Below are 13,981 nucleotides of genomic sequence, written 5' to 3'. Positions count from 1 at the left end.
TCCATAATCTAAATAAAATATATTTAAATGATATGATGTGTGATAGTTACTTATTTTTTTATTGTAACGTATTATTTTAATTCATTCTACTTCTTATACGAAGCATTTCGCAGGATTGTTTTTCTAAAAAATATAGTGGGCCATTTGCTTCGTAACAATTTTTCAATTACTTCCTTTACAATATAAAGACGTCGGGAGCAGTAACTTAACGTATATATTGCTCAAATTTTACTACCACCCTTTGGTTCTTGTTACAAAACCGTTTATAAGTGATCTAGTTTTTAGGGTACCTGTGTTTTGGTTATTAACTTGGACTTGTAAATGGGAGATCCCCAGATCAAGTCTCACATGTATATCCTTTTAATTTGTTGATAAAATGTTCCTAGTGTGTGTCCGTTGTTGGAAGTTAAAGTCCCTTCTTGGAGGAACCGCCCTTTGCTGCAATCTACAATCTAAGTCCCGCCTGAAAAGTAGGCAATTAATTTATTTTTAGTTGGTCTTTGTACAGAATCTAATTTTATTCCCAAATATTTAGGGAAGTCTGCAAAAATGAATTCATCATTCCACTTGGTTCCGAGCTGAAAGAACTCTATGAAGATCCGGAAATGGGTCACAGTCTCAGATCACTTCAAACGGTTTCAGTATTACCACAAATGAAAATGACAGATATAACGTAAGTTTTGAATAGATTTTTATTTTGTTTTTATATTTATTTATCCAATGCAATTAATACAAGTGTAATGGCATTCTGTTTTCAGGGAAACAATAGAAAGTATAAATACACTCTATAGTCCTTACTTTCCTCTTGACGCTGTCAGAGATTATGTAATGACAGCTTTGGAAGAGGCTGTTGAGATAAATCAGGTTCATAATAGAGATCCTGTAGGTGGATCAAATGAAAACCTTTTCTTGTTCGTATAAACATTTTCAAATTATTTCTTAATCATTTAAATAAATACATCCTTTAAATAAAAGATACGTTCAACGTTTTTTTTTTTATTTTCAGGCCACTCCTCAAACTTGTAGACAGGTTATTACTTGTTGGGATGTTGCGAGATGAAGATGTAATGAAATTGTTAATTATGTTTAATCCTGAGACTTGGGACCTAACATTTGAAAAGGGTATTTACAATTAAGATCAAACATATTTTTCTTCAATCAAAACCCCTGTAACCTACTATACATTTTATAAACTAATTGATTGTTGATATCATTATTCTCCAAAACACATCCATATTCATCTGTGTTATGGACCTTCTTCTTTTCACCTCCTACCGATCTATTAATTTCGTTCCTTTAGCTATTTGTTTACAATGCTGTACACAGCTTTCTAGTCCGTCTAGCTTCCAATTGAGCTACTTCTTTGCCATACATTAGTTTCTTTCCGTTAAAAAGGAAGAGTATGTTTCAAAAAAATTGCTGTTTTTTTTTATTGAAGCAGGGATACTCATAACTTTATTTATTGTACTTCTTTTGGGAAGCCTGACTTTCAGTAGAGATTTCGGTTTTCTCTTCAAATACTGAGGGAAAACTGGTCCTCTACTTAGGAAACTCTGACTGATAAGCTACTGCTAATGTATAGTTATCTATCTTTCCAATCAAAGAAACTTCTATATTTTTTAAGCAAAACAATCTGATAATTGCTGAAAATGAGACTAAAGGGTTTTAAACAACTTTTTTTTTATTTTGAATTGTCTTTTCAAGTATAAACTTAAATAAACTAAAATTTTTGGCTCCTTTACACCTCTTTTGGTTTGATCGCAGAGAATTTCCCTGTAAAACAAAATTAAAAACATAATATTTTCTTTGAATAAATCCAGGTGTACTTTCAATCATTTTGTATGATCACTTAGAGATTTATATTGAATTCTATTTTTTAATTTATGTATTCCATTGTTTTTTAATCAGATTTCACTTTTGAAGAATAGGATTTTCATTGCCTAAAAATATAAATCCAAGTTCATAAATTTAAATAGCATAAGTTGCGAAAGGGCAGGGCTTTGCATAATCAATAATTTTAACAATATATAAGTTTAATAAGTTCTTCCTTTAAATAAAGATCATTTCATGTTAAAATGTTATTTAAAAATTTTTAATTCAGGAATTTTAGACTCTTCTGTTTTTTCTGTACTTTATTTTATTTATTGCCTGAAAATAATCATTTCAATTATTTTGCAGATGGTAAGGATGAACATCGTAAAGGATTATTGCAAATGAAGATGGCAGAAGGTGCTAAACTTCAAATGTGTTATTTACTACATCATCTGTGTGATATTCAATTACGTCATAGAGTTGAATCTATCATAAATTTTAGTTATGATTACATAGCCGATTTGCAAAGTGTGAGTAATTTAATTTGAACTTTATACATATGATATGTATAGCTTATAATGACGAATTCTTGTTTGAATGATCATTGATCACATATAAATTGGGGATTCCTTAGCAGACTTGGTACATATATGTAAAACACTCAAAATCAAAAAGTTCATTATTGTTATTTACTTTATCTATCGAAATGTTCGAAAGTACATTGCTAAAGAATGGCAGTATTCATTCCACAGTATTTACATCAGCTATGTTGTTATTAATTTGTGATGGTCTGGATTTAATGAAAACGGGAATTCGTTCAAACGCTTGTATTCTGCAAAATCGAATATTGAAACAACGAATCTTCTGATTTTAAAATTTTGCAGTGTTTTATTTTAGTACGTTTAAAATTAAAATATTACTTAAAATACTCTGGTAAAAATTATTACAATTGAGGTTTCGATTCTGGGAGATTCTTGGCCTTCTTGAAAAGTCCCTTTCCCTTTTAATCCTCATCTCATCCTAAATAATGTTGCCAATCATTTTTAAGTACATCATACTCTTTTAAGTGTCTATTCTGCCGAAACATTTCTTGAGAGATTCCAAGGTGAACAATTTAGGACTGAATTGCAGATTAAAATTTACAATACCTTGTAAAAACTAAGGGGATCCAAAATTAGGAAAGACTTTTGTTGAAAGTATATACTAAAAAATAGTACGATACCAAAGGATTTAACTCTTCAGATTGTATTAGAAGATGAATTCATTTTTAGGACCAATTGAGGAGATATATTGAAATTAAACAGTCCGACTTACCATCATCTGTAGCTGCCAAAAAAACAAGGGAATTCCGTTGCCCACCAAGAGAGCAGGTATTTTAAATAGATAAAGGTTAATACAGAGTATTTCAATAAAGAAAAATAATAGTAGAAAATAACTTTACATTTTCATCCGAATAGATGAATGCAATATTATCGTTTAAAAATTTTGATGAAGAAGATAAGGAAAATTCACCATGTGGAGATGATCTAAGAGAAAGATTAAATGCTTTCCACGAACAACTTTTGCAGAAAGTATCCCTTTTAGCTCTTCAGGAGCCCTCTGATGAGGTAACATTTCTTATTGTGTTTGTGATTTTTTTAAAAGTTGAAATCTGATCAAATAAAAATATGCTATTATTTTTTATATTCTTTTACTAGTTAGGAGGAGGTACTGCATCATGTCTATTTTACTGTATCTATTTTTTACCGGAAAACATTTCTGAGATCTCCTGATTCCAAAATAGCGGTTTTTAGAAATTTATGTTTGAGTAAACAATGTGGCTAAAAATCGAAAAATCGCAGAAAGTTAAGACAATATATTTCGTAACCGGAAAGTAATTAAAAAAAAAATCCCTCAACAGAAACTAGCACATTAGGGAAGAGTTTTTTTCATGTTATTGATTTTTTTTTTTTTTTTTAATGGCTTCAATGATTTGCTGGCCACTTTCCATGCTAATTAGCAAATCTTGGTCCATAATTTTTATTTGTAGCCTTTTTTTTTTTCTAAGAAAACTCGATTAAGGGCATTCCAAGGGGAGGAGGTAGGTAAGCTGTTCTCTAAAATGCCTATTTGACACTTTATTTAAAGTGTCAATATGGTTCTTCAATCATAGATTAGGTGGATTTAATATGTTTTGAGTTAAAAAAAATAATTTTGAAACTAGCACTTCAATTTTCACTTATTAAATTTTTATGAAACTGCCCCTGAACATTTTCTTTAAGTAACTTTTATTTAATTCATCTTTCTAGAATTTTTTTTTTTTTAAAAAAAAAAAAAAAAGGGCGGTGTGTTCGCTTGAAAAAGCCAATTCAAAGCTATGAGTAGTTTTAGTAAGAAGTAAATATTTTTCAGTATTTGAATAAATAAAGTAAAACTTTGAAAATTCTAGTGTGTAAGCGGGAGTTGTAAGAATATTCAAATTGCTTTTTTCTTTTAGGAAAATGCCGAAGAACAAAATGAAAAACCAGGCATATTTAAAAAACTTTATAATTTTATTAATGCCGTAAAGGAATTGGAAGAGCCACCTAAAGAGGAAGAGGAACCTGTCAAGAAAACCCCTGAAGGTTTAAAATTATTGCATTATTTGATATATATATTTGACATATATTAAAAATCTGCATTAATTGATTCGTTAGTTGGAAAGAAAGTTAAATATATACTTTGCAAACTTTCAGAAATATTTAGAAAAATATTAATAAGTACCATTGTAAGATGGGCTGAAGAATCCCAAATAGAAACGCCTAAACTTGTACGGGAAATGTTTAGGTAATATTTTTTTTTTATCAATAACTAGTTTAGTGAATATAATGTGAGTACAATATCAGAATTTAATGATAATATTAATTTTATAGTTTACTAGTTAGACAATACGACAGTATCGGAGAATTGATGAATGCTCTAGCTAAAACGTACGTTATCAACGCTAAAACTAAAGATGACGTTGCAAATATGTGGGTTGGTTTAAGTCAAATTCGTGCTCTTCTTCCAGTCCAAATGTCTCAAGAGGAAGAAGGTTTAATGAGAATGAGATTATGGTTAGTATTCAGTTTTCTTCAAATTTCAGAAAATATGTAGTGTGATCCAATAGTAGATACGCAGTGTGTAGTGTTGTTTTAATGCCTGCTAGACATGGGATGTCATTAATATTTTCGGAGCGGGAGTCAGTAGTGAAGCGCCTACGTTGTATGACAAAGCTTAATGAAATTTACATAAAGTATTAGCAAAAACAGCGGTTATACCCGTTTTTATGTTGCTAGGCTCACTACAGATTTTATCAATTTGGCTAACCAAAAATTAGTTACTATACTTCATAAAAGGGAAGTGATTAGCTCAGTGTTTATTGCATTCTCTGGTTCGAATCCACCTTGTTTATCTTAGATTTTTTTCTGTCTTGGTTCATCTTACAGCTCAATATTCGGTGATGGACAATGTCTTTGGTACGAAAGAACATTTTAGGAGACCGTCCGTGCACTAAAAGTCTTAGTGTCTAGCACCCCCACATGTTGATGCGCCTAAAATTAGATAATAATAATAATATTTTTTAAAATATTTATTTATTTGCAACTGTACAAAATTTAATAATAATAATAATAAAAGAATTCAAAATTTGGCAAAAAACTATAAATCCTTCGGACAGAATTCACTTCATTCTGACAAGAAATATTAATTGGAAATGGGACAATAACAAAATCGTTTCTTTCTTCCCCATATTCCTCTACTAAAACAAGGAACAGCTTAAAAACATTCCATTAGGAAAAGTGAACTAATAAATATGTATCAAACTGAAAATTAATTCATACTGATTGACTAGGCAATAAAGACAGTGACAATATCAACAACATACAACAGCAAAGAATATCACAGTAGAACTTGCTCCCTCGATCACATCTCTGTCCGAAATCTCTTTTGCAGTGTATGCAAAAAAGAAGACTTGCAGTGACGACTTAATATAATTTTTTATTTTTTTAAAATTGTTTCCAAATGATGTCAAACAACATCCAAAGCTAACTCACCCAGTTTAGCGCTCAGAACTATTTTACAAACTTAGAAAGATTAGCATCTGGTTACGTTATAAAAGTTGTTTGATCATTCTAAAAAGCAGAACTTAAAATAAAGATAGCCATACTTTTCGTTGGACATGAATCTTCTGCAGCTCCTTCGCTAACATACAGACGATAGATACAATATAGCTTCATCCGACACTAGCAACAATAAAAGCGTAAATGACTTACAGAAAACCATTGATCTCTTATCAAAGTAGTTTCCGTTCAATACGGAAGGAACACCCTGCGGAGGTTTATGGAGGTTTAAGAAGATCTAATTATACTTACCATCAAGAACTAAGAAATTATTTAGAAGCAAAGGAACAATCACTCCTACGTTGTTACTACCTTACAAAGCAGTCCTCAAACCTCCTGTGTGATACGCCTGCCCAGTGTGAACAATAGTAGAATACTAAAAAAAAGATTACAGACATTTTCAAAAATGTGCTACGGTTGGAGTAAATGTCTCATGGTTTTACCCAAATTCTCTAGAATCTAAGAACATCATGTAATCACAAACACCAGCCATTTTTTTTCTTATCCTTTAAAAAAGCTGATCTAATCCAATTCACACGTCACTTATACAAAAAAAGGTAAAAAAAATTAGCTTCAAACACAGGTTAGAAGAGATAGTGTTGAGATTCTCTTGAAGCACAAAATGCACCACCACTGCAATTCCAATTCTTGGTTGGCAAAAAAACATGATTTCATGCAAGCTCCTACTATTGCTACTTGATTGCAATCCTACTCGATTCACAACACTCCTTAAATGATTGAAATTGTTTGAATCGTGTTGTAATTGGCACTTGTCTCTTTTTAGGAAGCTGGTAAATAATCACACCTTCTTTCAACATCCTGATCTGATTAGAGTCCTGAGAGTTCATGAAAATGTCATGGCAGTTATGATCAATACTTTAGGAAGAAGATCACAAGCCCAGTCAGATGCTCCGCAAGCTGGCCAGGAGGGTGAGCCGGTATCTAAGGAAAAGGTAAGTAATTTATCCGAATTAATGTTGATGTAAATTTTACGAATGAATTTTTAAGTCAATTTTTGTAGAATTGAACTTTGCCATTAAATCATTTCTTTAATTTATTAATTCTATTTTCATTCAGTCACAATGTGAATGTACATCACTAAGATAATTTCTGTTTTCTAATTACTACTGAACGTGAGCGTAACAAAAAATCCAATGCACTCAGAGATAAAAAATATAAGTTAGCTGTGGCAGAAAAATTCTCGATATTTCTAGTTTAGTTGATGGCAATCCTAAATGTCGATTCCAGAGATGTAGAAACGAGGAAGTACAATAGAAGTAACTCTGCCCAAATTGTTGGAATGGATTTTTACTATTTTTCATTTTTGTTTTTATTAAACATAACTATTTTTATCCTTTCAGGACACTTCGCATGAAATGGTGGTTGCTTGCTGCAGGTTTTTGTGCTACTTCTGCCGAACTTCTCGACAGAATCAAAAGGCCATGTTCGATCATCTAAACTTTTTGCTAGAAAACAGTAACATCCTTCTTTCTCGTCCATCTCTTCGGGGAAGTACACCCTTAGATGTGGCTTATTCATCTCTCATGGAAAACACGGAACTTGCTTTAGCTCTGAGGTTTTATCTTCTTTTGCTCTTATACAACGTTATTAATTAAAATCCGCCTAAAGATTTTTATTTTACCAAAGTGGTTATTATTTTTTTATTAGAGAACACTACTTAGAAAAAATCGCTATTTATCTATCTCGATGTGGTCTACAATCAAATTCAGAACTGGTTGAAAAAGGATATCCGGATCTTGGATGGGATCCAGTAGAAGGAGAACGTTATTTGGACTTTTTACGTTTCTGCGTGTGGGTTAACGGTAAGTTATACTTTATTTTTAGTTAATTCTATTATTTTATTCGAATTGACATATTAATTTATCTTCGGCTTTTAAGACATTTTCTTTGTGTTTAATCAAGGGAGCTCTAATTTTTTGTTAAATTAGTGTTCCTTTCAAAAAAACTATATTTCATTATACTTTAAAAGTTCAATGTCCAAACTTATTAAAACGCATAAGCTTCACTAAAGTCTACTATGTTTTCTGTTCAGATTATGGCTTGGTAACAATTCGCCAGTTTAAATAAAATTTATCTAAATTCTTTTTGGTGTTTTATACTAGTTTCCGACTGAAGAGCTAATTTCTCAATTCTTCAGTTTTGAAATTCAGATTTCCCTTATCGCATTCTCTAAAAATAAAAAATGAAATAAAATAAACGAAAATATTGTAATTTTTAATTTTTACGCCAAACCTTTTTTAATATCAAGCTTCTATTTTATTGCCTAGGTGAAAGCGTAGAAGAAAACGCAAATCTTGTGATAAGACTGTTAATCCGCAGACCAGAATGTCTGGGGCCAGCTTTAAGAGGAGAAGGAGAAGGACTTCTTAGGGCCATAATTGACGCAAACAAGGTTTATACTTTATTCATTATAAATTTAATATCCTTGCTTATACATCCACAGAGAATGCGACTGTGCTTTGATAAAGTTTTTAAATTATAATGATTGTTTCCAACCTTTTTTCACTAAAATAAATGTAAAAGTAATCATACTTTTTAAAAAATATATTCTTAAGTGGAAATCCTATATTGTTTGCTTTTTTAGTTGATATAAGCCGCTATTATTTTGTTTAGATGTCTGAGAGGATAGCTGATCGTCGCAAGCTTATGGATGAAGCCGAAGGAACAATGACAATTATGCAATTTGAGCATCCTTTGCCTGAGTCTGAAGACGATGAAGATTACATAGACACTGGTGCTGCAATTCTTGCGTTTTATTGTACACTTGTTGATCTCCTTGGCAGATGTGCCCCAGATTCTAATGTTATTGCCCAGGTATAGTTTAGTTTATTGCATTAGTTCAGTAATGATTTATAATCGCTGTTAATTAACTTATTAAGTCATGAAAAATTTATTTAATTGATTTTATAGGGAAAAAATGAATCCTTGAGAGCTCGAGCTATTTTACGCTCCCTGGTTCCTCTTGAAGATCTGTTTGGAGTGTTAAGTTTGAAATTCACTCTAACTAATCCTGCAGCTGGTGAAGAACGGCCTAAGAGTGATGTACCTTCCGGCCTTATTCCATCTCATAAACAAAGTGTTGTACTATTTTTGGAGAGGGTATATGGCATTGAACAACAGGATCTATTTTTTAGATTGCTTGAAGAAGCTTTCCTACCTGATTTGCGAGCGGCAACAATGCTAGATAGGGCAAGTATTACAATATTTTTCAATTTATGTTTTTTTGCAAATATTAAAATTAACTCTGTAAAAAGAGTTAAAACTTTTCTGAATGCAGAAAAAGATCAGTTAACTGTACCGACGCATTTTTATATATAATATAATGAAGGTTCTTCACCTAAGAGGTATTGCCTGGCGTCGTATTAAGTTTACTCCTGGTGTGGTGAATTTATTTATTTATTATTGGTGCTTTATCTACAATTCATTTATCTAACGCATTCGATATCATAAAAGATATCTTCATCTAACGGCCAGAACTATTCAGAGTTATATCACTTCAACATAGATTTGTTAAGAGTCAATATGTTACCACAAATTTAATGTTTTACAATTTTAGTTTTTAACTGCTCTCTTGATTTCAACAAAGCTTTTGATACTGTAAATCTATAAATTCTTGTTTTAAAGCTTGAATCTAAAGGAGTTACGGTAAATTATTACATTGGTTTTTTTATTAAATATTTGGTAGAAATCAAAAGTTAATTATCAATCTCTAAATCGAGCAAATACTCTGCTACCTCTGATGTTTCTCTTGGCTTCCGTCGTGATCCTCTTCTATTCCTTCTCTTCGTCAACGACATTTTCTCTATTTATTATTTGATCTCACCTTCATTGTTTGATTTACACAGACTGATGGATCTGAATCTGAAATGGCATTGGCAATGAACAGATATATTGGAAACTCAATATTACCATTACTTATTAAACATTCTAAGTTTTATGGAGATGCGGACAATTATGCTAGCCTTCTCGACGCTACATTACATACCGTTTATAGATTATCTAAAAATAGAATGCTTACAAAAGGGCAAAGAGAAGCAGTTTCTGACTTTCTTGTCGCACTCACAAGGTATGTTTTTTGTAAAGTAGATTATCTTAATATCAAGACAAATCACCTGCTTAAAAGATTTTGTAACACTGTTTGTTAGACATATAGCCCGAATGAAAAATTATAAATATAAAAAAATTATAAATAACCATTAATCTCCTTTTTTTTTTACCTGGGTTCAAATCCATATGCCGGTCTTTCTTTTTCTACGAGCTTCTAACAGCTCATTGTCCGGTGATTGCCAGTGACTGTAACAAGAGAACACTGTCTGGAGACCGGCTTCTTGATGTTCATACATGATTAGTTACATTCTTTTTTACATAAGCAATACAGCAAAATTGTCTGTGGCACCTTTTAAAGATATCTCAGTTAACAGTACCTATTTTCTATTAAATTTAATAGATTATGGCGAATATAGATACAAAATTGAAAGTATAAAGGAAAATTAAATGAAAATAATTGAGAACCAAAATCCTTCCTTATTAATTGAATTTAAAAAAAATAAGTAATATGTAATTTTTCTTTTCTGATCCATATTAATTATAATTATATTTAATAATTAAAGATTATTTTATTTTATTAAATTTAGTTATTAATAATTATTATTAAAATTGTTTTCGCACATATATAATCTTATATCACACAAATACAATAATATATAATAAAATTATGTTTTTTCAGCCAGCTGCAGCCAAGTATGCTTCTGAAACTTCTTCGCAAACTGACTGTAGATGTGTCACAACTTTCTGAATATACTACTGTCGCTCTGAGGGTAATGCATATATTTTTATAAAATTAAAAAATTTTACAAAAAATATTGCATTGTTAATATAATGAGATCTAAAGCCGAGTTCTAAAGGCGAAATTCTAATAAAAGTTACTAATTTCACAATTCTAATAAATAACTATAAATGGATTTGTGCAATTTACAGAATTTAATGGAAAGAGACTGCATCAGTTTCTTTAAAAGGGAAATATAATTTCCCTTATGCTTCTGAAACATTTTCCTTGTAATTTTTGGGTATCAGATTTATTTGGGAAGTCTTCATTGTTGGTAAACGTAACTAGTTTTTTGTTTTTGTTTTTGCAGTTACTAACTTTACATTACGATCGCTGTGCAAAATACTATGGTTCTTCTGGAGGCCAAGGTGGAGGTTCAAGTGATGAAGAAAGAAAACTTACAATGATTCTATTTAGTAACATCTTCGATTCATTATCAAAAATGGTGAGAAATTAATAATGTAGTTGCAAAATATTTAGTTATAATCCATTTTCTTAATTCATTCTGTTTCCTAATCACTATTTTTTTTAGGATTATGATCCAGAATTATTTGGTAAAGCCCTACCTTGTTTAACCGCTATTGGGTGCGCACTTCCACCAGATTACTCTCTTTCTAAAAACTACGATGATGAATGGTATGGAGCTAAAGCGGCTGGACCATCTGATGGCCCCTACAATCCTCAACCAATAAACACTTCTTCGTAAGACTGAATACTTAAATAAATAATAACTTAATTGTTAAACTATAATTTAATGGATATTACATTTAAAAGTCGTTTATATAATTTATTACATTATTTTAGTGTTGCACTCAACAACGATTTAAACTCAATAGTTCAGAAATTCTCAGAGCATTATCATGACGCATGGGCTAGCCGAAAAATGGAAAATGGTTGGGTTCATGGAGAACAATGGTCGGATTCATCAAAAAGCCATCCACGTCTTAAACCTTACGCAATGCTGAATGATTATGTAAGAATTATTTCTAAAAGAGACATAATTTTTATTTTCTCTATTTTATTGGACAGATAATCTCAAAATTCTTTGAAAACAATGTTTTGGACATTCATTGATTTAGAATTACTATTTGAAATTTTGTGAGACCTATTTCTTCGCAATTTCATCCAATAATGATTTTCTCTTGAATAAAAATGAACCTAAAAGTAATTAATTTAAATTATCAGGAAAAGGAACGTTATAAGGAACCTGTAAGAGAATCCCTGAAAGCATTACTTGCTATCGGATGGAGCATAGAACACTCTGAAGTGGACATCCCTTCAAATAATAGAGGAAACTCAATAAGAAGGCAGTCTAAAGTAAGTATTGCTCAATTATTTTATACTTAATATAGATATAGAGTATCATATCACATTATTAAATTCATTGTAAATTATCTTACCATCTATACATTACCATAGACAAAGTAGTGTATAAGGGAGTTGCATATTGACGTAACCAAAGTCAATGCTGTCTTTGAAACTTTGGCTGTCCCGAAAGTTAGTGTAATTATTATACTCCCTTTATGAACCCGTTCTCATTTGTGTTGAATCCCAACTCCCCATTAATTAAAAATAATAATAGAGAGATGAATTGGTTAAAAAAAAATTGCAAGAATTGGTAAATTAGATTACTTGTTGGGAAGATGAATTGGTAATAGTTCAGTAATAATAGTAATTAATTTTGGTTAGAAGTTAATTTTTGTATCCAAACGTCTAATAGATAAAAACTTTTTTGATTTATGTATTGGTATTTTTTCTTTGTGAAGGATAATTGGTCTCCTCAACTTATAAAAATATACCCATCTAAAAAAATCTTATAAATGAGATTTTTAAGCAAATAATTACTTTTTTAGTCTTAAGAAAATTGGCGCATGGTTCTTTATTAATTTTATTCTTACCCGAACGGTTTTATAATTTTTAGTTAATCTTGTATGCTTTTTGTGTGTTCCAAAACAGCCAGATAACGCTTCTCCCTTCAATTACCATCCCAATCCAATTGATATGTCCAATTTAACACTGAGCAGAGAACTTCAAAATATGGCCGAAAGATTAGCAGAAAATGCACACGATATCTGGGCAAAAAAGAAAAAAGAAGAATTGGTCACGTGTGGTAAACTTTTATTTTTTAATAAATTTATTTTAGTCACAATGAATGATTGGACTTTTTAAAAAATTAATGTATTTAATGTTCTAGGTGGAGGTATACACCCACAACTTGTTCCCTACGACTTATTAACCGACAAAGAGAAGAGAAAGGATAGAGAAAGATCTCAAGAATTCTTAAAATATTTACAGTTTCAAGGGTTCAAACTACATAAGTAAGTAACTTAAATTAAGTAGTAAGAACGCTAAATAAAAGATAAATCTGTATGAAATTAGTGAAAAATTTTTTAAAAAAATTAAAAGCGAAGGCAAAATATGCCCTAATTACTTTTTTTGTGATTTTAATAATTTTAATTACTGAATCAGGCCTAACCGCGGAGCAGCTGATCAAGATCAACAGGCTGCGGCTGCTGTTACCGGTGAATCAAGATTCGCTTACAGTCTTCTTGAAAAGCTTATACAATACACAGATAAAGCTACGATAAATATGAAGATTCTAAAACCATCTTCCACTTTCAGCAGAAGGTCTAGCTTCAAGACCTGTACCAGAGATATCAAATTTTTTTCGAAGGTAATGTAGCAATTTGAACACTTCACTCGGATTTAAGTCAAAATATTAAGGAATTAATACGCATAAAAGTTATTCCGAAACTCGTGTTACACTTCAGAGAGGGTCACAATGCTAGTTCTTTATGTAAAGGCTAATAAAAGAAATTTACAGTAAAGTATGTGTAAAGTCGGTAAACACAGATTTATTTATTCTGTAAAGAATAATACAAATTATTATAATAGTGTTACAAATAAATCCTGCAAAATATAATATAAATAAAACAATCCTGTAAAGAATAATTAAATTACAAGTTGTTTCAACCAACTAAATAAAAATTACACAAAGTAAACAATCAAGTCACTAAGCGTCACTCTCTAAGGCTGGAAACATAGTGGAGCGGCGGGCAAAGCGGCGATGATAGCGAAGAGCAAAGCGGCAAAAACAAAAACTAGAAGTAGATAGAGTTGCTCTATCTTCGCTTTGCTCGCCACTATGCGCGGTCCCATATGTTTACTTGTGTTTGATTTCGCCGCTTCGCTCTTCGCTATCATC

General features: G+C 31.0%; 1 protein-coding gene across 5 annotated transcripts in view; it reads left to right on the top strand.

The window, feature by feature from the left end:
- Positions 1-13,981, top strand: part of RyR (Ryanodine receptor) — a 118,593-nt gene that overhangs the window by 72,037 nt on the left and 32,575 nt on the right. For all 5 annotated transcript variants that reach the window (XM_074130704.1, XM_074130702.1, XM_074130701.1 and 2 more), the window contains 24 exons: positions 536-673; positions 759-911; positions 1,007-1,122; positions 2,179-2,342; positions 3,084-3,182; positions 3,270-3,419; positions 4,289-4,415; positions 4,527-4,617; positions 4,704-4,886; positions 6,715-6,883; positions 7,292-7,506; positions 7,599-7,753; positions 8,219-8,343; positions 8,565-8,765; positions 8,862-9,140; positions 9,797-10,017; positions 10,678-10,768; positions 11,087-11,221; positions 11,309-11,478; positions 11,581-11,749; positions 11,962-12,093; positions 12,733-12,886; positions 12,971-13,094; positions 13,246-13,450. In XM_074130704.1, coding sequence (XP_073986805.1) covers positions 536-673; positions 759-911; positions 1,007-1,122; positions 2,179-2,342; positions 3,084-3,182; positions 3,270-3,419; positions 4,289-4,415; positions 4,527-4,617; positions 4,704-4,886; positions 6,715-6,883; positions 7,292-7,506; positions 7,599-7,753; positions 8,219-8,343; positions 8,565-8,765; positions 8,862-9,140; positions 9,797-10,017; positions 10,678-10,768; positions 11,087-11,221; positions 11,309-11,478; positions 11,581-11,749; positions 11,962-12,093; positions 12,733-12,886; positions 12,971-13,094; positions 13,246-13,450 — 3,766 coding nt within the window. The remainder of the gene's footprint in view (positions 1-535; positions 674-758; positions 912-1,006; positions 1,123-2,178; positions 2,343-3,083; positions 3,183-3,269; positions 3,420-4,288; positions 4,416-4,526; positions 4,618-4,703; positions 4,887-6,714; positions 6,884-7,291; positions 7,507-7,598; positions 7,754-8,218; positions 8,344-8,564; positions 8,766-8,861; positions 9,141-9,796; positions 10,018-10,677; positions 10,769-11,086; positions 11,222-11,308; positions 11,479-11,580; positions 11,750-11,961; positions 12,094-12,732; positions 12,887-12,970; positions 13,095-13,245; positions 13,451-13,981) is intronic.

This window comes from Rhodnius prolixus, unplaced genomic scaffold (assembly GCF_049639745.1).
Source record: "Rhodnius prolixus isolate KJV_2025 unplaced genomic scaffold, Rpr scaffold_4, whole genome shotgun sequence".
NCBI classification, from domain to species: Eukaryota; Metazoa; Arthropoda; class Insecta; order Hemiptera; family Reduviidae; genus Rhodnius; species Rhodnius prolixus.
Note: the sequence above shows the minus strand (reverse complement) of the source record. Positions and strands in the feature narration are given on the sequence as shown.